At 43.2% G+C, this 24,643-nt stretch overlaps 2 protein-coding genes across 2 annotated transcripts in view; one reads left to right on the top strand and one right to left on the bottom strand.

Moving 5' to 3' along the window:
• Positions 1–18,236, top strand: part of ANXA2 (annexin A2) — a 44,535-nt gene extending 26,299 nt beyond the window's left edge. Inside the window, exons 4-13 of the mRNA XM_006043275.4 lie at positions 3,304–3,398; positions 6,861–6,974; positions 10,065–10,155; positions 11,087–11,166; positions 12,497–12,556; positions 14,229–14,322; positions 14,907–15,002; positions 15,449–15,507; positions 16,744–16,866; positions 17,871–18,236. Coding sequence (XP_006043337.1) covers positions 3,304–3,398; positions 6,861–6,974; positions 10,065–10,155; positions 11,087–11,166; positions 12,497–12,556; positions 14,229–14,322; positions 14,907–15,002; positions 15,449–15,507; positions 16,744–16,866; positions 17,871–17,930 — 872 coding nt within the window. The 3' untranslated portion in view covers positions 17,931–18,236. The remainder of the gene's footprint in view (positions 1–3,303; positions 3,399–6,860; positions 6,975–10,064; positions 10,156–11,086; positions 11,167–12,496; positions 12,557–14,228; positions 14,323–14,906; positions 15,003–15,448; positions 15,508–16,743; positions 16,867–17,870) is intronic.
• Positions 18,237–22,338: 4,102 nt separating this feature from the next.
• LOC102405509 (mitotic-spindle organizing protein 1) lies at positions 22,339–23,698 on the bottom strand. Its single transcript, XM_044925515.1, has one exon. It carries the CDS (start codon positions 23,669–23,671, stop codon positions 23,429–23,431), a length of 243 nt encoding a protein of 80 aa, XP_044781450.1. The 5' UTR covers positions 23,672–23,698; the 3' UTR covers positions 22,339–23,428.
• Between the last annotated feature and the right edge of the window lie 945 nt (positions 23,699–24,643).

Genomic DNA, 24,643 nt, shown 5'->3' with positions numbered 1-24,643 from the left:
GAACTATGGATGGAGGTTCGTGGCATTGTACAGGAGACAGGGATTGAGACCATCACCAAGAAAAAGAAATGCAAAAAAGCAAAACGGCCGTCTGAGGAAGCCTTGCAAATAGCTGTGAAAAGAAGAGAAGTGAAAAGCAAAGGAGAAAAGGAAAGGTATACCCATTTGAATGCAGAGTTCCAAACAACAGCAAGGAGAGATAAGAAAGCCTTCCTCATTGATCAATGCAAAGAAATAAAGGAAAACAATAGAATGGGAAAGATTAGAGATCTCGTCAAGAAAATAAGAGATCCCAAGGGAATATCTCATGCAAAGATGGGCTCAATAAAGGACAGAAATGGTATGAAGCAGGTGGTAGAAGCAATTTAATATACACAAGACAGATTGCCAGCAGTCTTTCCAATCCCTACCCATGCTTTTCCACCTCTAGTGGTGATTCTAAAAGAATACCAGGGAGCTGGTTGAAATGGTGCTTCCCAGGTCCCATGTCCCCAAGTGTCTTTAATCAGATCTCAGGATGGGGCCCAGGGTGTTGTGTTTTTAATAAAAGCTTCACGTGACTGTCATTCAGGTGGGCTCAGGACCTATTCTGACACAAACACAACCTTGTATTTGTTTCCAGGGAAGAATAATTTTTTATGGGTCAATTTTCTTGGCCTGAATTCAGGTCAGCAACCCCAATTGGTTTCAGAAATATTAGAGGTTAGAGGATATAATTGTATTTTGTTATTTCCCAGCATTTTCAGATTTGGGTAAGAAAGTTAAGTGTCAAATAAAAAGACATTTATAAACAAGCATTTTTTCTAATATAAAGTTAGAGGTATAGACTATTGAGAGAGAGAGCACCTGTGAACACACTTGTGTGGGTAGCCATGCATACCCATGTGCCCAGACATACCCTAAAGTAGTCCCAAAAGCCTTGATGAGTCTGTGAAGAAATCTATCAGGCTTGGACCTAATTGAGACTAAATATAAGTTCAAGTTCAATTTTATGTGTTAGTGTTTTGTGGAAGCAGAACTGGAGGTCATGGTTCAGATCCCCTTATCCTGGTGTAGAGACCAGGACCCCAGGAGGGCAGATGTTTCCATGGGTAACAGCAGCTTCAGCTTCAGCTTCCCCACCTATAAACCAGGAAGAGAAATAGCCACCCTGCCACGTTGTTGTCGTGAAGGTTACGTAAGATGTTTGCATTAGGATGTCTTAGAAACCAAAGAGAATGATACAGATACAGTTCCTGACTATCATGCATATCATGTTTTATTCTAACTAAAGTATTTAGAACCACACTAGGAGTCTCATGAGGTGAAATCACTAGTTGACTCTAAATCAGTGGTTATATGCCATTCACAGTGTATATATTTTTTCAAAATACCCTTTTGATGCTCATCATGGTGAATTTGGAAACTCTAGATAATTGAAAGGACAAAAACTTGAAATTATCTATAATCCTACCACTCAGATGATCACTATTAAAATTTTGGTGTAAACTAACAATACCGTAAATCAGCTATACCCTTAATAGAAATTTTAAAAAAGAGGTATAAAGAGGTTTTTGTGTTTTCTTACACATGAGCATTCATTTGACAAAAATCAGGTTAGATTAGGCATACTGGTTTGCAACCCATTTTTTTCCTTAACAGTATATTGTGAACATTTTTTCATGTCAGTTAATACCATCATTTAAAATGTCTATATAGTACCCCATTATATGAACAAAAACATTTATTTAATCAGTTATTAGACATTTCGCTGTTTATTTATTATATGCAGTGCTGAAATAAGCATCTTGGAAATAATTTCATATTCAGCAGTTGGGTGTCAACATTGACACTGGCTGAAGGTATAAATGCAGTTAAGGTAACTGACTAACGTTGGTATGTTGTTTAGTTGCTAAGTTGTGTCCCAACTTTTGCCACCCCATGGACTGTAGCTCCCCAGGCTCCTCTGTCCTTGGGATTTCCCAGGCAGGAATACCAGAGAGGGTTGCCATTTCCTTCTCCAGGGCATCTTCCTGACACGGAAATAGGACCCATGTCTCCAGTATTGGCAGGCAGATTCTTTATTGCTGAGCCACCTGGGAAGCCCTAACATCGGTATAAAATCACATAGAAATGAGTATATAAATACAAAAATAAATTTTATTTATTTTTATACCCAGAAATTCTAACTTTCTGCTTTTGATCTTTCTAACACACTTGAGAGCTTAGAGTACCTTCTCTGTCAGTCTGCTCATGACCTCTGCTTCAGAGCACGAGAGTTCTGACTTTGGCAACTCCTGATTTCCTTTAGGCCAGGCTGTTTGCAATTCATGTATGACCCTGTAGGCTTCACCACTGTGCTCTCTCTCACTCAGAAATTACCTATCCTGTTATGGCAAAGGCTCTTCCTTTTATTAAACAAAGTTCATCATCAGTCAGGAGAGACCTTTCACTTTCTGAATTTTAAAAATTGTGCTTTCTTCAGTTAAATGGCATGTTAGGAATATTTCTGATGTAAAATTGCAAAGTTTCAGATACCAGAAGGCATTGCTTATCTTTGTAAATACACATGTTCCAATTAAAATAGGTACTAAAATATTTTGGTGGCACTTCAAAGCTCCCAATTTAGATTTAATTTAGATTAAAACACTTACTCTTTTTAATAAAGTTATAAAATTGATTATTAAAATTGCCTATTGAAGATTAAAAGCAGTGGAACGTTTATTTTCCTTACAAAACAATTTAGTCTTCGGTAAGTAGAATTGTATTAATCAATTACGCTATTAAAATACAACTGCCATATTAAATCTGACTCATTTGTCATGACAGTTTCTATAATTATAGAAATTATACCTAGCTGCTTATATAGCTATAATCCTGCAATAAATATAAATAATTGTCTCTATTAATTCAGGTTGCAGTTACTGTCTGTTAAATCCCCAGTTAAATGGCAATTCCGGACCTTCATTTAAAATCCCTCTAAATCTTTGTTGTTCATTTGACTGCTGAAGCCCACAAATGCACCTCCTATTGTTGATTCCAGAAAGCAATTTATGAATAAAGTAGTTTTTTTTTTTGTTTTTTTTTTAATACGGATATTTTAGAGGTCCAGTTGGGCTTGAGGTTTGAGGTTGTCAGGAAAAATAAAGAGGATGTACATGTTGAGTTGAGGGTGCTGACAAAAAGAAAGAGAACAAACCTTAATGTCTTGGTATTTCAGTTTAGAGAACAATCAGGTTGAAAAAAAAATGCTTAAACCCTTCTTTGTAAACCCAAAGGACTAGAGTATATGGTTGAGTAACTTCACAACTTGTATCTTCGTAGGTGTGGATGAGGTCACCATCGTCAACATCCTGACCAACCGCAGCAATGAACAGAGACAGGATATTGCCTTCGCCTACCAGAGAAGGACCAAGAAGGTACAGCAGGCGCAGGACTGTAGGGCACTGCTTGTTGAATTTCAGGTCCTCAGCCATTAGATTTTCGTTTCATGAATTCTCTTACCAGCAAGCGCCTTCTGGAACCCTAGGGGATCCAAGGTTTCCCCCTTCCATCCTTGTAAGAGTCACAGCTCACACATGTGTGGCCCCTGGGGTGCTTGGAGGTCATTCATAAAGACCACAACCTCTTCCAAGCCAGAGCATGTAGAGGCAGCAGTTCTGGAAATAGAAATAGAAAGGCTGGGGAACAACAGCAGCAGGTATCGTTTACTGAATGCTTACTTTGTGGTGGGCATGCGCTTCTCTACATGTAGCCACTCATTTCACCTTCATGAGTTCTGCTGGTTCTTGATAAAATGTTTTTAATTTAATCTTAGGACACTAACCTCTATTGAGTATTGATCCTGACATGCACCTCTCATTAAAGTAAAAAAAAAAAAATTCACTTGAGTTCTTAAGACCTCTGGAACCACCAGGGTTTAGTTAGTGTAGTTTATTTGGTCTCCAGGCCATCTTCAATATGCCATGCTGCCATTGCTGAAAGGGTCTTCTCTGGTTTTTTTCACTTACTTGTCTGCTAGCGGTTAAGGATCAGCCTAGCACTTGTTCACTTGTCGCGGTGTTAGGAAATTTTATTTTTAAGGACAAGCTGCTTTATTTTTAACTTCTTGCTATTAAAAGCATTTGATTTATTCTTGGACAGTGCTGTAAGCATGGCTTCCTGCAGCTTCTGTTTTAGTTTTCACTCATAGTCACAGTGGAGGTGAGCTGAAAGGATTCTAGAAAAGATGGTAGTCACAGTGGAGGTAAGCTGGAAGGATTCTAGAAAAGATGTTTCTACACTTGGGGTGGCATGACCCCCAGGGTCCAGGGAGTTGCAGGTCAAGCCCAAGCCCAACCTCTCAAACAGTTGGAAAGGACATAAATAGGAAAGCATGTGGTTTCTTTCCTCTCATATGCAATAAAGCTCTTCTTCCAGCTGCTGCTGCTGCTAAGTCGAGTCAGTTGTGTCCGACTCTGTGCGACCCCATAGACGGCAACCCACCAGGCTCCCCCGTCCCTGGGATTCTCCAGGCAAGAACACTAGAGTGGGTTGCCATTTCCTTCTCCATTGCGTGAAAGTGAAAAGTGAAAGTGAAGTCTCTCAGTCGCGTCGGACTCATAGCGACTCCATGGAGTGCAGCCTACCAGGCTCCTCTGTCCATGGGATTTTTCCAGGCAAGAGTACTGGAGGGGCTTGCCATTGCCTTCTCCATTCTTCCAGCTAGACTTTTACTAACCTGCTGTAGTGAGGCATGGAAGGGAGTGTTTATTTCTCTCCTTTCCCAAAAGGATCTGTGAGCTGGTAGAGCTGAGTTCAGTTGGAGCAGAAGGCCCACCTCCTTGGACAAAATGCCTGTACTTGCCCCTTCAGCTTACAGGGCATGGTCTTCGAACACAGTTGGGTGTGGACACACAAGTGTACATTGAATCATAGAAGCCTGGATCTCAATTTCAGATGAGACAGATGGAGAACCAAGCTCTTGCATACCCCGCTGGAGGGAAGATACTGCAGAATCATGCTGGATTTGGTGACTTCACAGGCTTTGTTCTGGGCTGGGGTCAGCTCCCTGTCCTACTGATTCTTGATGTCTGTCAGCCTTGGACTAAGGAGAGTTGTTATATTTTAAAGTGAGATACATAAAATACTTAGGATAACTTTTTGCACAGTTGTTTTTGTTTTATTTTGCCCGCACTGTGTGGCATGTGGAAACTTAGTTCCCCGAAGCTGTGCCCCCTGCATTGGGAGCGTGGAGTCTTAACCACTGGACCATTAGGGAAGTCCCTTGAGATACTTTCTGAAGGAAATCCTCAAAGCAAAACCTTATTGTTTGCATAATAATGGGAAAAGCCCTGTATTGTAGAGTCTAACAATAGGGGCCAAGACTGCTTGGGTAAGAGGCAAGCATGGGCACAGCTAGTAGAAGTGGACAGGCGCTGGGACAGAGGATTGATTTTAATGTTTCTTTCATGTTCGAGCAGATGCCAGGTTTCTCTATATAAGGAATGGTCGTATTTTAATTGTCAAACATATCTGGAGTTTCTGCAGAGTACAAAGCCCTGTGCTTGACAGTGTGAGAAGCAGGAAGTTGACCGCCCATGAGAAGTTTATTATAGAAGTGGAAGAAGTCAGTAGGTGCCCAGATGCTATTTGAGATCTGAACAGAGAATGGATGGAGGGAAGTGTCAAGGGTAGACTAAATTTGGAATTACCTAACCTCAAAGTTTCAAGTTGGAAAATTGGTGCTATAATTGGAAGGAGTAGCTTTGAAAGTCCCCTCCTAAGTGCTAGGTGTTACTAGGACTTGGGGAAGCCGGAGAAAGTAGGTGATGAAAGGGTTGGTCCAGACTATCTCTAAGACCCATCTCAGTTCTCGACATTTGTGAATGATTTGAGAAGATTCTCTGAAGCAGGCTGCACATCACCTCTTAAAGCCTGCACACACCTCTAGAGGCTAAACATCATAGATGCCATGGGTGCTGCTGGAGAGCAGGGAAGGAAGAAAGAAGGGACAGAAGAAGAGGGAAAAAGTGAAAAGAAAGAAGAAAAATTATTGTAACAAGAGAGTTCAGCCATCACTCAGTGCTCATGGTTTGTAGGAGGTTTAATCCCTGAGGAAGCATCTGTAAAAGCCACATTGAATTGGGATATCTGTCTGCATATATGTTTCTGACTCAGGCCTCTGACTTGAAATCAGTCAGTGGATTTTTTACGGTGACAGTGGAACCTTTAAGAAACAGTACACAATGGGGAAGTTAAGGAGTGAATGGGGGGACTTTATCCTCACTACCTCTGTCAGCACCATTCCAACTTGGCATGGAAAACAGAGGTTCTCTCAATAGGTGAAATGTTTTGCATAGGAAAACTTCATGAGCCTACTTTCAGCCACGTGGTGGCCTCTGGTTTCAACTGGAGGCTTTCTGGAACCACTTCTGGCACAGTTGCACAAAGTCTTTTACAGGAAGTTATCAGCAGGCCTTGAGGGCTCTGCTTCCCTGGCAGCTCTCCACTCTGACCACCTCCTTCTTAGAAAGACCCTTGACCCTGGAAAGGGCCCTGCCCTCTGGAGGCTGAATCACGGGGAAGTGTAAGCAAGTTGTGAAAGGCATTCACTCACAGCTTTTTGAGGCTTTGTGTGCCGCTCTGGTTTCATTTTATTTATGGGGGAGAAGGCAGAATCAGCTTGGATTTTATCAGAGCAAGGTCTGATCTTCCGGTTTCTGACCTTTGGGTCTGGCCAAAGGGAATGCAGTTGAAGAATACTTTGACCCAACACCCCAGAGTTGTCAAAGAATCACAACCTGCTTTACAAACAGAGGCCTCTATTTTTGTCTTATTAGTTTTAAAGGGACTATCAGTTACTAACCAGCTTTTCCATGTTCTCGCCCGTTTTTCTGAAGGAACTTGCATCAGCACTGAAGTCAGCCTTGTCCGGCCACCTGGAGACAGTGATTTTGGGCCTATTGAAAACACCTGCTCAGTATGATGCTTCCGAGCTGAAAGCGTCCATGAAGGTAAACATGTGTAAAATGCAATCTCTGTCAAATCTGCCATTAATATTTGTGAATTACAGCTTTCTGAGTATAATTAGGTGATTTTCAGTTTTGTTGAATTCTCATTTGGAGTCATTTTGGGGGAATGAACTGAAGCTTTAAGTCTCAGGATTTGTACCAAAAATATTTCAATTACTTTTTTTAAGACTGTAAAGAAATTTCATGATGCAGAGAAGTCAGTTACCAGCTGCTACTGCTTGGCACCTGGGCAATTGGAATACCATTTGGAAAAACTACTTCCTTGATTACACTTCCTCCTTAAAAAAGATTTGTTATGACATTAAGGCAAAAGTAAAACTCATAGCTTTTGTTAAGTGAAGCTTAACAGAAATCTGCTGATGCTCTTTTGGTTGTTTCTTCTTCTGACCTTCTCCTTGCTGGTCCCATTGTTTGATTCAAATTTCGGTCAAAATCAGAATATCACTGTGGATATTAAGGGAGATTTCAGATCATGAATGATTCCTGTGTTTTCAAAGCACATACTGCTGAGTGTTGTTTGTATTTTTGCAGTTATTTTGAACATGGATTTTAAGGTTAAAGTAGATAGTAAAAATTCCAGGTTGCAAGTGCCCCTGTATTTTGTGTGTACCTAAAACATCAAGTGTTACATAAATGCAATAGATACAGAAACATAAACACATGTTACAGCAAAGCATAGAATCCTTTTCATAAGGTGCCTGTGACATTTTGAATAATGTGTCACTGCCCTCTGCTGGTAAAGCTGGGTAAAGCCTCAGTATAGAGGGAAAAGCTGCAGTTCTAAGTCCGAGTGTGTTTTCTGTGATGCCACCATTTCTGAATTAATGGAGAGACAGACCTGTAAGCCTGTCACTAGCTAATGTTACAGTTCAGTTGTCATCACTTCTCCCACAGAACACTTCGAAAGGGAGGCAGCTTCCCAGCCAGGCATTTCCAGGGCCCAGAACTTGATAGCTCAGGGCTGCTATTTGCTCTGAAATCAGTTTTCCGGCTTAAGCCTAAGCTGTGCTCAGTTTATTTGAGCAGACTTGCTCTGAGTTATCTAAGTAGACTATGTTGGAGGGAAGGTATAATTAAGGATGATAAGATGTCAACAACACTTAAAGATTCTGCTTGATAAAAAGAACACTGAAAACACTCAGTCTTGGGACCTTTGGAGCCGTGGATGAACCAACCTCTCCTGGGTTTCTTCTGACCATCATCACTTCCGATCAGTCTATCTTATTTTCTCCAAGAATTCATTTAGTTGTGATTTGTGCAATTTTACTTGTATCTGTTATTAGGTATAAGTGACCTGAAACAGACCTGTAAGAGCTGTCCATCGCCATTGTAATCTCTGTAACTGGGTCCAATGAAACGTGCTTTGCCTGCTGGATCTTTGACCTTGGGCCAGCTCGTCCATTAGCTATCACAGCTGAGTACCCTTCTGAAATCCATAAAGCTCCGAGTGACATTAACTGAACAATGCTTAAAAAAATATCTGTTTTGACTTCTGGCAATACCACTGGCAGTATCTGCCATATGTTACAGTAGACATTGCCCTTGTGATGGGAACTGTGGACAGTCTGTGGAGAGCTTGGGCCAAGTTTGAAATTGCCAAGGTCACTTTTAAATATAGAGAAAAAACACTGTCAGAATTTTCCTATATTAAAATGGGCATATCAGTGATGCAAGAAAACAAATCTATGTTGCTATACCTATTTTATATTTCAACAATGTTAAGAAATAACATTTCTTCCAATGCATGAGTTATTTTTTAGACTATTTTTACATCCTCGAGATTGACAAACTGCCCCTTAAAATATCTGAAGATGCTTCGTAGTCTCTGTGTAATATTTATATAGAATGTTGTGTAGACCTTTTGCTAAGGGAAGAAACTTTGGTTTTGCAAGCACCTCTACAAATCATGATTAAAAACTTTGGGAGAAGAGGCCTTGGCTCATAGATTAGATTGAGGAATAAAATTCAGAATTAACTATTAACCTGAGGCTTAGCTCATATTATACAAACTACTTTTTTAGGGGCATATAAACTCTAATAAGTTTAATTAATAGCTGACACACTTCTCATGTGGATAAGTAAGTTTCTTATTGTATTAACACCTTATAATTGATTTACATTTTAAACAGTTGTAATTCTGCTTAGTTCAAAGTGATATTTCCATATTCGGAAAGATGAGTATTAGAGAATCCTGATTATTAAATCTTGACTTTGATCATGAAGCCAGCTTTGAAATACATGTTTCATTGAGTCCTTTCAAGCTATCTGGCACGCCAGCTCAAAAGTGTATATATTAAATTTGAATACATCACCCATCAAATTCTCATTCCTTAATAAAGTGTTGGTGTCTAGGTTTATTTGGCACTTCATTATTTCCTTTTGCTTCTCTAAAATGCCTGAAGAGTGCATAGTAATCAAGCAAAAATGGAAGTACAAGAATGAAATTTTTAACATTAACCCAGTTTTACATTTCAAAGAGGTAAAGCTAAAAATTTTATCTTATCTATACCTTTCCCTCGTCAAAGACTTATTTCAATCTAACAATGCTGGCCTCCAATGACAGCTCAAAATCTCTATATTCCTTTATTTTAAATTAATGAGCAGAATTGTGTAATAAAGAAAATGGTTTCTTATCTATGAAAATAATGGCTGATTATTAGAGGAGTTGAAAAATAAAGAAACATAAGGAGAAGATGAAGTTATTCATTTTATAAACCCATCGCCAAAAAGGGCTATATTTTAACATTTTAGTGTATTCCATTACTGTCTCTTCCCATTTCACTATATGTGTATATATAGTAAGGAAATTTATATATATATATATATAGTTGAGCTAAAAAAACATGCCAGTTAAACCATCCTTTATTCTGGTGAAGCTTTTTTTTTTTTTAAAGGAATAGAATATAACATTACCTTGTGTCAAGGAATCAGTACAGATCCCTCCGGAGGAATGCAGAAAGGGGCGCACTGTAGACCGAACCCGTGTGTGCAGTTTACCTGATTGAGTTCAGAGAAGTGGGCTAGTGGCCGGGAGGGGTTTCCCTGCTAATGTCTGTGTTGCCTGGTTCCCAGGGGCTGGGGACTGATGAGGACTCTCTCATTGAGATCATCTGCTCAAGGACCAACCAGGAGCTGCAGGAAATCAACAGAGTCTACAAGGAAAGTGAGTAGCCCCAGTTCCATGGTGCGCCCACTCCACCTTGTTTCCGGGACCACTGTCCTGGCCCCTGGTCTGGTGTTCAGGATAGGATGGATCCCTGGATTCCGTGTGTAGAAACACCTGCCATCTGGACTGTCCGGGGGTTTGCTGTGACCAGGTCACTCTCCTCCATCTCCTGATGGCCTGGGCTTTGTGACTACATCCCCCTAGAACTAGTTCAGAAGGATATACGGGAGGGAAAGCAGAGACTATGAAACAAAAGAGATCTGATGGGGAGAAGTAGAAAGTATCCCCCGTGGATTTCATGTACTGAGTGCTGTCCAGTGTCTGCTGAGGAGATTCCCAGACTTGACTGTGGATCATTGTTTCAAGAGACAGCAGAACCCATGTGCACCAAGCAGTATAGGAGGCCAGAGGTGGAGTAAATGATGCAGTGTACCTGATATGTGGTACTTCATTTCAACATAGGTGTTATTTTGAGTAATAAAATACAAATTCATTCAAAAGTACCCTTTAATTCTTACTAGTTTTTTGCCATTGTGCATTTTCTCAATCAGTAGATATAAAGCACAGTTTTGTGTGTGTGTGTGTGTGTGTGTGTATAGTCCTCCAATTTGTTTGATGTTCTAAATAAGTGTATCAAGAAGTTTGGGAAATAGTATTTTAGCTAGACAGGAGGTCCCTGATCAAAGCTGAGCTTGAGGATCCCCTGTCTGATCCTGCTCTGTGTATCCCTTATCACTGATAATAATATAATAATACTAGTTCTGATTTTTTGAGGGTAAAATTCCTTCTTGAGAATCCACCCTCATTTTTAGGGGTACATCCACGCTGCCACAGATTTCTGCTTTTCAGAGGCTTAGTGGGCAGGGGATGGGTGGGGTGGCTGGCTGCCTAGGCAGGAAGTGTTAAACCAGATGTGTTGTTTTCCAAGTGTACAAGACCGATCTGGAGAAGGACATCGTTTCCGACACATCTGGCGACTTCCGCAAGCTGATGGTTGCCCTTGCAAAGGTTAGTTTCCGGTTCATTGCTTTGTCCTTGCTTCCTCCCAATGCAAGTTGCATACCTCCTTTTATACTCAGGAGCGAATTAACTCAGTCCTCTGGGCCTGCCTCAGAAATTCCAGCTGTATTTTGACAGTGGGTTTGCACTGTCAACTGCAGAGTTGTCGTTTTTGTATAATAGGGTTTCTTATCCTGCAAGACCGTATGGTCAGGTGGACTTTGGGGCCAGAGGAGGAAGAGGCAGCTCTTAGCTCCTGGCCTGGATTTCTGTGCCAGCCTTGTGACTTGGGGAAAGTCATTTTGCCTCTCTCTGTTGTCATATAGGACCCAGTGGGAAGTGACCCTCTTGTTTCTTTCACATGTTATCATTTCTTAAGGGATGGTTTGCCCAGGTAGTGGTTTGCCTGGAGAGAAGGTCTTTGCTTGTTTGCCAAGGTTAACACATTAATGTAGCTGAAAGGCACTTCCCTTCTAAGTCTGAATTCTGACCCACGTGCAGTTTAATGACTGAGCACTGCAAGGGAAGAGGAATTTCATCCAGGAGCCCTGAAGACAAGTGGGCACGCTCCACCCACACCTCCATTGCTGCCACACCTCCATTCCGCCCTCCCTAGCTCCCTTCTCTACCACCTGCCCTGAGTGTGGCCACCTACCCGTCATTTTGAAATCCACTTGTACCGATTTACTCGTACCCTGATCAAAACTCATTTCTGCTGTATCAAATACAAACTCTCAACTGCCTTCAGGCATCCTCTGTGCCCTGGCCCTCCCTTAGCCTTCCTCCCCAGGCTTTCCCCCTGCTCACCTCACTCCTCTGAGACTTTCCTCTTGCGTGGAAGGGCTTTCTCCCGTTCCCCCAGTACCACCCTCATCTGATGCATCCTTTGGCTTTACCTTAGCTGCACCCCGTTGTCCATAGACTTTGCTGATGATACTACTTGACGGATTTCTTCCTTCTTTTTCATTTCACATCGACTTAGAGCCACAGATACTGTGTTGCTTTACCATTTATCCCATCCTTATTTCTCCTTCTGGATTGTGTACTCTCCGAGGGAAGGAATTTAAATATCATTACCTTTTTGGGGGGTGGACAGAGGGTGGATTCTGTAAGGTGCTTAGCCCAGGAATGGGTACCACAGAGGGTACAGCGCCCCACTTCACTGCCTCAATTATTGTAGCAATCCTTGGTCTTGCCTAGACTTTTAAGTGAAGAAAAATTTTCAGAGAGTGTCCATTCAGTAAATAGTGGCTTACATGAGTTGGGGAAAAACCAACATTTTCAGTTTTAAAATGTACAAAGATATAAATTTGATGTTCTTTCTCTTTTTTTCTTTTAGGGTCGGAGAGCAGAGGATGGCTCTGTCATTGATTATGAACTCATTGACCAGGACGCCAGGGTCAGTGCCAAGCTTCTTGGTTTGATGTTTTGTTTCCTAGTCTCTGGATCATCTATGTAGTCATCTGTCCTGTATAACAAATTATGTCGAAACTCAGTGGCTTAGAACCACAAGCATGTATTGCCTCTCAGTGTCTGTGGGTCAGGCACTGGGAAGTGGCTTGGCTGGGTGGTTCTGGCTCAGGGCCTCTCCTGAGGTTGGAGACAAATTGTTGACCAGGGCTGCATCCTCTGAGGGCCTGACTGTGTCAGGAGGCTTCCCGGATGGCCCACCCACGTGACTGTTGACAGGAGGCCTTAGTCCCTTTCCACATGGGCCTCGCTAAGGGGCTGTCTGAGTGTTCCCACAGCGTGACAGCAGGCTCTCCCAGAGAGAGTGATCCAAGAGAGACAGTGTCAGGAGGAAGCCAGGTGCCATTTAGGACGTGATCTCAAGAGCCACATACTGTCACTTCTGTCACACTCTGTTCTTTAGAGGCAAGGCCCTAGGTCTAGCCTCCAGATAGCGGAAGAGAAGGTGGACTCCATGTTTGGGAGGGAGAAATGTCAAAGAACCTGTGGGCTTCATTTTCACTTTCTGGGAGCCATAGTTATACGACCTTATAATGCCGGTGTTAGTTACAGGATCAGCATCTGACTCACGTTTGCTCGTTCAGGCTTTGCTTGTATGGAGGAACCAGTTTCTGCAGGGTGTGCTACAGCTGTGCGCACTGGTGTGCAGTTGCTGCAAATGAACCCTAACACAGTATATACAGCACACCCGCGGAAGGAGGTGGTAGAGGCGTGGCCAGGGACGGGCAAGCTCACCGCCCCGACTGGTGGGGGAGAAGACGAGGGAGGCAGAGGTCCTTCCTTCCTTTCTGGCCAAATGGAACTCCTGCTGCTTCTCATCCCATAATCACTGAGAACTAGTTGGGAAGCTGATTCAGATCACTGTGAACTGCCTGCCTTTCCCAGAGGGTCGACAGATGTCTCAGTGTATTTCAGAGGAGCTGAAGAACAAGGTTAATTTTAATTCATTTTAGTTTTGAAATTCAGTATATTTCACATAGTACTTTTAGCAGAAGGTAGAAAAAGCGTTTTAATAAAGAAATGGAAGTTAGGCTTTGCAGCGCCCAGATAGTGGACGGTCACTCAATGAGTATTGGCTCCTGCATAAGCCTTTCTCCCTCCTTCCTTGACATTCTTAGCATTACTTGTAGCCTCTAAATTTTCTAGAAACTGAGAATGTGGTTGAAGCAGCTTTTTCCCCAGCTACATCATTTTCTCAGTCTCTAAGAAGCCCAGGGTGGGTACCTGACCTGCAGCTGTCTTCAGTAGATGGAAGGGCCACATGGAGGCGAGCTGGAGGCACTAGTGAGCATTGGCTTGTCCTTCTGTAGATGAGCTCTTGGTTCTTCCCTTGGCGTTCAGGGAAGACTGGTTCAGCATCAGCCTCACACACAGCCTAGTCTCATACTGCATGTCTGTGCCTCGGGAAGACTGCTCTTAATCAAGACTTTGACATTGATCAAGAAAAGAGCACATTCTTCCTGTGCCTGCAGTGCCATCCTCCTTTCTCATTTGGCATTTTGAACGCATAGATTTTTTTTTTTTTTTTTTGCATGATGTGTTTTTAATGACCTTGCTCTCTGGATTGTGGGATTAACTTTCCTGGCTGGTTGTGCTCATAGGATCTCTATGATGCTGGTGTGAAGAGGAAAGGAACTGATGTTCCCAAGTGGATCAGCATCATGACCGAGCGGAGCGTGTGCCACCTCCAGAAAGGTGGGTGCTGCTCTGGGGAGGTCTTCGAGTCCCAGAGCCTGAATGAAGGGCCCTCTCAGTTGGGTCATTGCCAGAAGGTGTCTGTGTTGGGGCTCGGGTCTGCCAGAACAGAGTTCATTCTCCACTCTGCACCCTGTAATCTCACGAACTTTTCCTCATCAAATCCATTCAACCTTCTCTCCCATTTTGGATGCTTTTTTTTTGCCCCTAAATATTTTCCATGTTTGGTGCCTGTTTGGTGGGCTGCCTCTTCTTGTCTAGGTCATTTTATCTTGCCATATTTTTTGAAATAATGGACTTGGCTGGGTGCTATGTACTGTTTCTTGTAGCTTAGATAAAATGGGTTCCACTCTATAGAGATGAAGATGGTCAAAATACATGCCCTGAGCTGTGCCATTCAGGACGGATGCATGGGAGGGCTGTCCCAGGGCAACTGGTGCAGCGTTGGCCCTGGTTCACAAGGCAGCCCCTAACCCCCAGGATGCTGTGATCATCCGTGTGTGTGTGACGTGTAGCTCTGTGGGGGACCACTGACAGCTCTCTTAGTGGCTCTGTTACAATAATTGTTTGTTGCTTTTCTTTAGTGTTTGAAAGGTACAAGAGCTACAGCCCTTATGACATGCTGGAGAGCATCAGGAAGGAGGTCAAAGGAGACCTGGAAAATGCCTTTCTGAATCTGGGTAAGCAAGTGCACGCACGCACACACACACACACTCACACACACACACACACCCCACCCCCGCCACTGCCCCGTCCCAGTGGAATCAGCTTTCAGTCCACTGTGCTGAAGCAGAGAAGTAACGAATGACCATCCTGATAATTCAAGTGGCTTTGGGAAGTGTGACTTCTTTACGTGTTGTAGGTAGTTTCATAATCTTCACCGTATGAATTTAAGATGTGGGACTGAAGAAGGGCTTATGTTGGTAGAATGGAGAGCTGCCCAGGCAGAATAAGATAACCAGGGAAAGGGCTCTCTCCTTGGGGGCAGCACACATATATGCGTCAGTTTCTGTGGCCCTCAGACTCCCCTGATTTGAAAGCCCTCGGGGCTTTAGAGGATCCCCAGTCTTCCCTGAGCATTTCCCATTATGCAGCCCATTTGCTGACCCTTTTCTTCTCCCCGCAGTCCAGTGCATTCAGAACAAGCCCCTGTATTTTGCTGACAGACTGTATGACTCCATGAAGGTAAGAGCAGCCTGCCGAGAGGTCCATGTTTCCGCACTAGGCTTTTCTTTCTTTGTGCCCCAAACTAAGTCTCCTTAACTAATGGATGGCGGAAGAGACCCCATTGTCTGGGTGGCCACACTGGGCAGCTGTGCTTGCACCCGACAGAGGGAAGCCTGCAATCCAGTGGTTTTCAGTCTCGGCTTCTCCCAGCTACTTCAGTGCGTTTTTATGGACAGGCAGAAAACAAAGTGCCACAGGACGGAAAATGCCAGATGGTGATCACGTTAGATTCCTGCTCAGCTTTCTCAGTGATTCCCCCCTGGTGCCCCAGGGTGAGGATGGGCAAGGAAGAGAGAGGCTACTGAGCAACCACTGTTCAGGAGGCATTGTGCTGCTGACCTCATCGTAAATCATTACTGAAAAACCTATAGGGCTTGTGTGGCCATCTTCTTTCTAGAGGAGGAGAATGGAGCTTGGAAAGCTTTCGGCTTGCTTGAGGTTGCATAGCCAGACTTGAACTTGAGTCTATGTGAGTCCAAAGCCAGCCCTGCAATTTTCCCTTCAGTGGCCATCTCTTCCTACAGTCCCATCCCCTTTTCCACTTGTCACATGTGCCTTGTGCTTCCGAGCCCTTGCTGCCTCTTCCTGGGCCACCCTCTGATCCACACGGCCTCACTTCCCTTTCCCCTTAGGTTCCATGTCACGTTTGACCTGTTCTCTGGTGTAAGCTTCTGGAAGTAAACTCAGTGGTCCTTACTGTTTGTTCCATTCATGATGGCACAGAGCTGTGGTGAACGTGGTTACGTGTGCTCCCTGAGCCCCCAAGAGCCAGGAGCTTTGTGTTACATGGGTGAACTCGCGTGCTTTAACTCTGAGCCTTGTGGTAGTTAGTGCTCAGTTCACGTTTGTTAAATGCATGGTGTGGAGGGGTTTGTGCCCCTGGTGTGTTTGGAATTCCAAGATGCTCTTTGTTCTTTAGGGAGCAGTTTCAATGTTATCATTGTAATCTCTTAGGGCAGCATCAAGAACCTAGATCAGTTCCATGTGCAAGAGAACCGACTAGACTTTTTTTTTAATTATTGTCTTTTTATTTTTTATTAAGGATCTTAGTTCCCCAATCAGGGATTGAACCTCTGCCCCCTGAGTTGGGAACTTGGCATCTTACCCGCTGGATCACCAAGTCCCCGCTAGACTCCTTTTTAATGATTAACATTGTCAGTGAATTGTAACTGGGAGTATGAATTTGATTTTCAGGGCAAGGGTACTCGCGACAAGGTCCTGATTAGAATCATGGTCTCGCGCAGTGAAGTGGACATGTTGAAAATTAGATCTGAATTCAAGAAAAAGTACGGCAAGTCCCTGTACTACTACATTCAGGTAAGGCCCCACCTGGCCATCAGAGGGCTGGGGGTCCCAGGCGGGTGTCTGTCAGAACAATGGCAAAATGGTGGTTTTCTGTTTCCTAACTCCCCAGGGGAGAGATGCTACTCATCAAACATCAGGGTTTATCCTCAAAGTGCTATTACAAGGTGTCCTGGAAAGTTAAAGAATCAGGCAAATATTTTATATTTCCCACACCTATTCTACAGTGATAGTTGGTGTTCATGACAGTGATCCTGTAAGACTTGCTAACATCCTGAAAAGACTTCAGTCACTTCAAACTGCATTTTATTATATTTGCATTTCTTGAAACTCCTCTGTGATAAGCCTGGGCAGCATTTCCTCACTCGGAACCCCCGTTTCTTCCCCTGGCTTAGCCTGTCCCTGTCTGGAGGGATGGAGCAGCCTTTTATAAGCACTGATTACAGTCACCGTGGTGCCTCCCACTGTGTTCTCTTCAGACGTATGTTGCAAACCCCTTTTTCTGAAAGATCCTGAAAATGTCAAAGGCATGTCAGTGGTCACCGGGGATGAATTCAGAGCTGAGTTCACTACAACTAGATTTCATAGGGCATATGTTTAAAATTCTGGGGCCATTTAGACTCTAAGTAATTATTTCCTTAATCTATCAGCTTATTCCCACGTGACATTACAGGTCCACAAAACAACACAGGGAGACAGGAAGGGGCCTCGTGTGTCTTCTCTGGAAGAAAGGGTGCAGGCCGGGGAGAAAGAGGGTGGTGTCTGCAGGACCTCAGTGCAGGAGGAGCAGACCAGGTTCTGTCCTCTGGTCACTTACCATGTTAATCCCCTGAACCCCCTGTTTTCTACACTTGTGGCAGTAATCCCCCTGGACCACTCTCTGAGGATCCTCTGATGGTGTGGGGGCGTCTGGGCAGGTCCCACAGGGCCTCCATGTGCCGTGGGCCTGCTTCTCTGTTCCTGCAGAATTTGGATCTGTCTCCTGACCTAGAATTTCTTTTTTTCTCGGCCATTTGTAGCAAGACACCAAGGGCGACTACCAGAAAGCGCTGCTGTACCTGTGTGGTGGGGATGACTGAAGCCCTGCAACAGCCCAAGCATCCAGGACGGCTGCTCCATGCTCCAGCTAACAGTTCTCCACAGTCAGCTTGCGGCTAACAGCTCCCTGTGCCCATCCCTGGGAGGATGACATTAGCGCTGCCCACCCCACCCGCTCTTGTGTTAGTTTAGTTTCCTACACATTACCTGGCTTTCCCGGCTAGTCCTTCTTTATAGCCAAAGAAATGAACATTCCAAGGATTTGGAAGTGAAATCTATGATGTGAAACACTTTGCCTCTTGAGTACTGTGTCATAAACAGATGAATAAAACTGAATTTTTACTGTAGGAACAGGTACTTGTGGACCTTGCTCTCAATCGTTTCAAAATCAAGACAGGCTTCAGGGTTGCCTTGTTCAGCTGGTAAGGCTGTCCCCTCGAGGAAGAAAGCTCTTGAAAGGAGCTGTCCAATATGGTAGCTACTATCCAGATGTGGCTGTTTACATTTACATTTATTTAAATGAAATCATTTAAAATGTTAATTCCTCAGTCATGCTATCGACATTGCAAATAATCAATGTCCATACGTGGTTAGCACCTAGTGTACTGGAACAGCACAGGCAGCATAACAAGAGTGGATGGTGCACCTTTCATTATAAACAGAAGATTGTATTGTGCATCTCTGTTTACCCAAGGGATAAACTGAGAAATTTCTTTGGGAGAAATCCCAGAATGACCCCTTCATCTCTGCTCATCTTTATACAGGTGAAAACCAGCTTCTGCAGGGGCCTCAAACTGGGAAGAGGGGTGGGATGGTGTGTTCAGCAAATACTGCAGATGTTCCCATAAGAGTCATAGGCATAAACAACATCCTGTCCCAGCCTCGAGGGCTCCCATGTCAGTGAGTCAGGCTACAGCATTCTTGTCCAGGCAGTGTAACACAAGTGGACAGGTGCACCAAGAAGACAGCGGTGTTGCCTGGGAGGGTGAGAAGGATGACCCGGTGAAGGAAACACTTCAACCTCACCCCGAAATCTAAGGGAGAGTGTCACAGCTGGGAGGAAGCTCTCCACACACTTCACACGGTCTTGATCATGGAGGAGAGCTAATCCTTACACCTGGTTCACATTTCAAAAGGCACAAAGGGTCAGTGCAGTGAGAATTACGTCTCCCTCTTACTCTCCTCCCAACCAGCCAGGTGCCTTCCGAGAGTCACGTGGTCTCTGGTCCTTCCTTCCATGGATAAGCTAGGCTGCGAGCTAAACAGGTATGTGTGTTGATATATCTGTCTCCATTCACCAGGTGAAGACGCTGTTCTTAGGCTTCTAGCCCAGGACCCTGTGGACAGCTTGCTCATACAGGTATCTCCCCTCAGCTGGGGGTAGGGCTGGGGCAGTGTTGATAACTATCCCTAAATTCTTACATTTACTGTTTGTAGAGGATGCTCTGCTAGTTGCTAATTCTTGACTTCTGGCTAATGTCCAATGCAGTTAGTGGTCTGCAGGGTCTAGGCAGTAATGGAAATGCAGGTGTGAAATGGGCTGGTTGGACAGAGGGGAATCTGGAGAACCTCTGCCCCACTTTTCAGCTCTCAGATCTGGTGAAAACACCACCACATTAAGCACATGATGAGACATCTGTGAGCTGACTGATTTGCTGTTTTGACCTTTGGCAAACTTTAGGTAGAAACTCAGATGGAAAGTAACTCTTTGAGTCCCTAAGTGGTCTGAGAAGTGCCTGTAAATCCAATGAGATATTCTTTAAAATGCAAATTAGTGGGGAGAACAAGATGGCAGAGGAGTAGGTGGACCTGGAGTACATCTCTGTCCATGGATACATCAGGAATACACCTTCAGACACAGAAATGCATGCAGAATACCACTTGAGAGTGAACAGGAGTACATGACCAGTGGAAAAGCATATAGAGAACCACGTCCGTTGGTAGGACAAAGGAACCAGGGGGAAAAACAGGAGTGTTAGTGGGACTGGACCAGCTCTCGACGAGTCGGGAAACTGAAGCAGGAGTCCAATCCCCACGTCAGGGCAATTGTCTGAGGCAGAGGAAAAATATTTAAGGCTGAGAGTGAAACAACTGATCTGTGGCACCCTAAATGGAATGAGAATCAGACAGTCCTTGCCACAGCCATATATACCCCAGACAGGAACGCTGGTCCCCTGGAAGGTGCAGCGGCTAGGAGCTGGAGTTTAGGGATTGTGGAGCAATCCCAGGGTGAGGGCTGCTGTTGACTGTGAAGAGACAGATGGAGGGGATGTGAGGGAAGAGATTGTGGGGGGAAGTGTCTGTGGAGGAAAGCCCAGCAGCCATGGAAGCAAGGCGAGACCACTGAGTCCAGCATAGGGGGTGGAGCCATCACCATAGCCTCCCCACACAGGCCAGCATTGGCAGCTGAACAATGGCGAGGCTGGCCCAGCAAGTGCCTGAGGCACTAGACTACAGAATAGGACCCCACCCAGGGTGCCCCTTTAAGTGCCTGCTGCTCCTATCCACAGAGTAGGATCCCAGCCAGGGGGCTCCTCTATGTGCCTGATGCACCAACAACAGAGAAGGACCCCAGGCAACGGAACCCTTTAAGTGTCTGAACGGGTGGAGCTGCAGAGAAAGACTGGCCAAAGAGGCCTGAGCGCCAGCTACAAGAGGCTGGAACAAAGACTCTGATAGGGCCATAACTCCTGGGGCGAAGGCAGTCCGTGTCCCTGCACAGTTGGCGCCGCCAGGGTCCCCGTAAGCCAAGCAGCTGCACCACCTTCACGCTCAACTCTTACTGGGGCCGAGCTGCTACAGGCAAAAAAAGTCTTCTGTCTGTGCGTGCAGGGTGGCTTCGGTTGTGGCTGACTCTTTGCAACCCTATAGACTGTGGCCTGCCAGGCCTCTCTGTCAGGGACGGGGGTTCTCCAGGCAAGAATACTGGAGTGTATTGGCCAATACTGGTTGCCATGCCCTTCTAGAGCACTGTATTTCCTGCTGCCCTAGCCGCCAACTCCCCTGAGTACCTGGTGCTGCCAGAACCCCTGTGACCCAAGCAGCTGCACCACCTCCACACCTGGCCCTCACAGGGGCAAACCCAAGTCCTCCAGGGCAGCCTCAGGAGCAAAGCCCAGTGGACGATGCACATGCAGAGGTGGAAATAAAACCACAATTGAAACCCAGGGGCAGTGTGGCTAAGGAAGAAGACCCAAAACCTTCCCACCAGCTGAACAAGCTGCAGATTAAATCCACACGGTCAACTAGACAGCCTCTGTGTCTTTGGAATATATAAAAAGCCATTGAGAGCTCCCACGAAAGAAAAGGCACTAGTGCTGATAACTGTGGACATTGAAGGCAAGAACACACAGGAATAGGACATTAGAGTTGCCCCCACAGCAGGTCCAGAGATCAGCAGTGTTGGAGGGCATCCTAGGGAGGGAAGGTGGACTTTGACTCCCAGTGTGGGAAAGGACTCTTCACAGCAGTGACTCAGTAAAAACATTTATTATTATTTTTTGACTTGTTCTGTAGAATCTTTTGGATTTTTTTTTCTCCCCCCGCCCTCTCTGTTTTACTTGTTGATTTTATTGGCAATATGAAATCCAGTTAAGCTTTTGAGTTTTTTTTTTGCCCCTCAGTCACATTTTTTTATTGTTGTTATAAACCTCTGCCTCTACAGTGGGCTTTTGCAGTTCTGTGGAGTTTTCCTTTTCCTTTTTTTTCTTTCTTCTTCCATTTTTTTCTTGTCTCTTTTTTATATTTTTAATTTTTTTTTTTTTTTTTATTTTTTTCACCAAAATGGTTTTATTTCAGACACTGACAACACACGCAACAACGCAACTGTATCATTACTTTGTTTGGTTTCCTTAAGTATTACTTAAGTATGCATTGAAAATACACGTTTACATTTAAGAAATGTAACACAGTAAAGTCCTCTGTAAACAGAACTCCTTCTCAATATATTTTCCTGCTCTGTTTCATACATAAATAACATAATCTACAAAGTTATAAATAAAACTATTAACTCTTATGACCTAAAAGTATATACAAACTTTGGAGCTTGACAAGAGTGTTTTCTTTCTGATTTTATATAAGTAACAACACACAGTATTTGCAATGTTTTTTAATCATATAGATGACTTATCAAAACCATTATTGTCTCCCAAACTGTTCTCCCTATAACAGATGTTCAGTGTACTTGGTAAAGATGCCACCCTTCAAAAGTCAACGTGGTCGAAAGACTAGATTTTTAAAATAGAACAGAAGGTTGCCATTAAATATTATTAACCCTTATTAATATCACTTTAGTTTGTTTGAAGAACAAAATATGCTACCAGAGTATATGCCTGTACTATCATTTAACTGGAAAGCTAACACAATCTTAAAAGATCAGATTCAATTTGTAGTAGTCTTGGGAAAAAATAGTTCATGGAGATTCTGTTAGGAACAGAAACCATATTATCCTAAGTTTTCTAAACTTTATTTTGAACCATCACTTCAATTAGTTAAAACTTACAGGGTAAAAATAATGACACACAAAAATGATCTTAGAAAGGCATATTCAGAATTCCTGATGCAGAAAATGTGATTATTTTTTCTTTAATGACTGGAAATCTTTATTCCTTCAGAAAATAGTAACTTTATTGAATGTCACCACCTGTTTGGTGATTTACCAGATAACCACTCAAGGTATTTTATTAAGTAAGTACTCAAATTATTTTTATTAAACAAAAGTAAAAAGACTTTTCATGTTGGAATTGTTTCATTATGAATTAAAAACTTAGAAAAACATTCTAAATTAAATATCTTCCCTAAATTTAAATGAATCAAATGACAAATAATACTAAGCTAAGCACTGTCATTACCTTTAAAATCTAAGTTTTCTGAAAGTTTTACTTTTCAATCAATATTAATATGATCTGGGTCACACTATTAACTGCCACTCAAACTTTATGTTTAGAAAAGAAATATTTTTTGTTAAAGAGCAGATTAACAACACGTTTTCCATGTTCTTATAAAAAAACAAGATTCTGATATGCATAATGAATCTAAATCAAAAATCCACACATGGTAGCGGAAATTCTGTCAACTTTCAGCCTAATACAACATAAATCCACAGTTATTTTGCATAAACAATTCAAAATTTAAGTTTATAATGGAAATGTCAACAAGTCTTAACTATAACATTACTGCTGAGGGGTTCCACTATAGTTCACCCAGGCACAGCAGATGTGCACATCTGATGGACAGACTGCTTAGAAAATTAAAGCTATCAGAGCTATAAATTAGGAATACATAAATATGAACACAACAATGCCAAAGCATTAGAGCAGTTAAAGAAAAAAAAAAAAAAGATGTGATGTAAACACAACTGATAGATTTCTCTGTAAGCCACTTTCCACTGATTTATAAAGCTATGGTTTATAATTCTTTTAAAAAAGACAATGTTTCCACATTGCTACATGCAGTGATTTCATTGTGTGTTCTTGACTACAACGCAATCTTCAATCTTCTTACACAGCTTGACAGAGCCCATCAGGATTTCTTCAGAAAGTCAGCTTGTCATATTTTCAGCAGCCTTTAAGGCTTCTGTGGCCTTGCGAAGTTCCTTAATAACTGATGATAAAGCTTCTGGGTTAATTCCTTGTTCACAAAGCCGCACACATATAGACAGAGTTTCCATATCTAATCCAGTATTCAAAATTCTTGAAATCTCAAGTAGGATGTCCATGGTCTCCCTCACCGCATTCAGATTCGCTGCCGCTGCCGCCGACCCGGCGCCACTGCTGCTAGCCATGGCGGAGGCCGAGGGATATATTTTTAATTTTTAAACCTATTTTATTTTTCTACATTTATTCCTTTGTTTGCCTTTCCTACTGTTCTTTTCCCCTTGCAGTTAATCTTTAATGTATGAAAATCTTCTTCATCTACCTCTATTTAACTTTGCATATATATTCTTTCTTTCTTTCCTTTCCTCTCAACATATTTGTTAGTTTTGCTTTCATTGCTTTATTCCCCACTTGGCACCTTGCTTTAATTTTGTTTTCCAGTTTGTGCTTTAATTAGTTTCATTCTTAACTGGTAAATATAATTTTTGGTTTCCTTTGTTTGCCAGGTCAATCTACTGTACTCTATTTTTGTGGGACTGTTTTGCTTTGCTCATGGGTGTATCAGAGAAGGCGATGGTACCCCACTCCAGTACTCTTGCCTGGAAAATCCCGTGGATGGAGGAGCCTTGTAGGCTGCAGTCCATGGGGTTGCTAGGAGTTGGACACAACTGAGCGACTTCACTTTCACTTTTCACTTTCATGAGTTAGAGAAGGAAATGGCAACCCACTCCAGTGTTCTTGCCTGGAGAATCTCAGGGATGGGGGAGCCTGGTGGGCTGCCGTCTATGGGGTGGCACAGAGTCGGACAAGACTGAAGTGACTTAGCAGCAGCAGCAGCAGCAGCATGGGTGTATATGTGTATATTCCATTATTTTAATTATTATTTGCCTGATTTTGGAACTGCCATTATTCTGGGGTTCATCTTTGGTTTCTCGTTTTTGGATATTTGTTTTAATCTCACTTAATTCCATAACAAACCACTTGTGGAATCTTCGTTCCTGACCAGAGATAAACCCCTGATGAGCCTTTGGAGTGGGAGCACTGACTCCAAGACCCTAGACTACCAGAGAACTAACCCTAGGGAGAATCAAATAGTGAGAACTCACACAAAGGAAACCACTTGAATACAAAACCAGCATCACCCAACCACCAGTAGCACC

The sequence above is a fragment of the Bubalus bubalis genome, chromosome 11, assembly GCF_019923935.1.
Source record: "Bubalus bubalis isolate 160015118507 breed Murrah chromosome 11, NDDB_SH_1, whole genome shotgun sequence".
Lineage (NCBI taxonomy): Eukaryota > Metazoa > Chordata > Mammalia > Artiodactyla > Bovidae > Bubalus > Bubalus bubalis.
Note: the sequence above shows the minus strand (reverse complement) of the source record. Positions and strands in the feature narration are given on the sequence as shown.

Coding starts and splice junctions, on each gene's coding strand:
- LOC102405509 (XM_044925515.1), bottom strand. CDS start 23,671: ATGGCTAGCAGCAGTGGCGCCGGGTCGGCGGCAGCGGCAGCGAATCTG.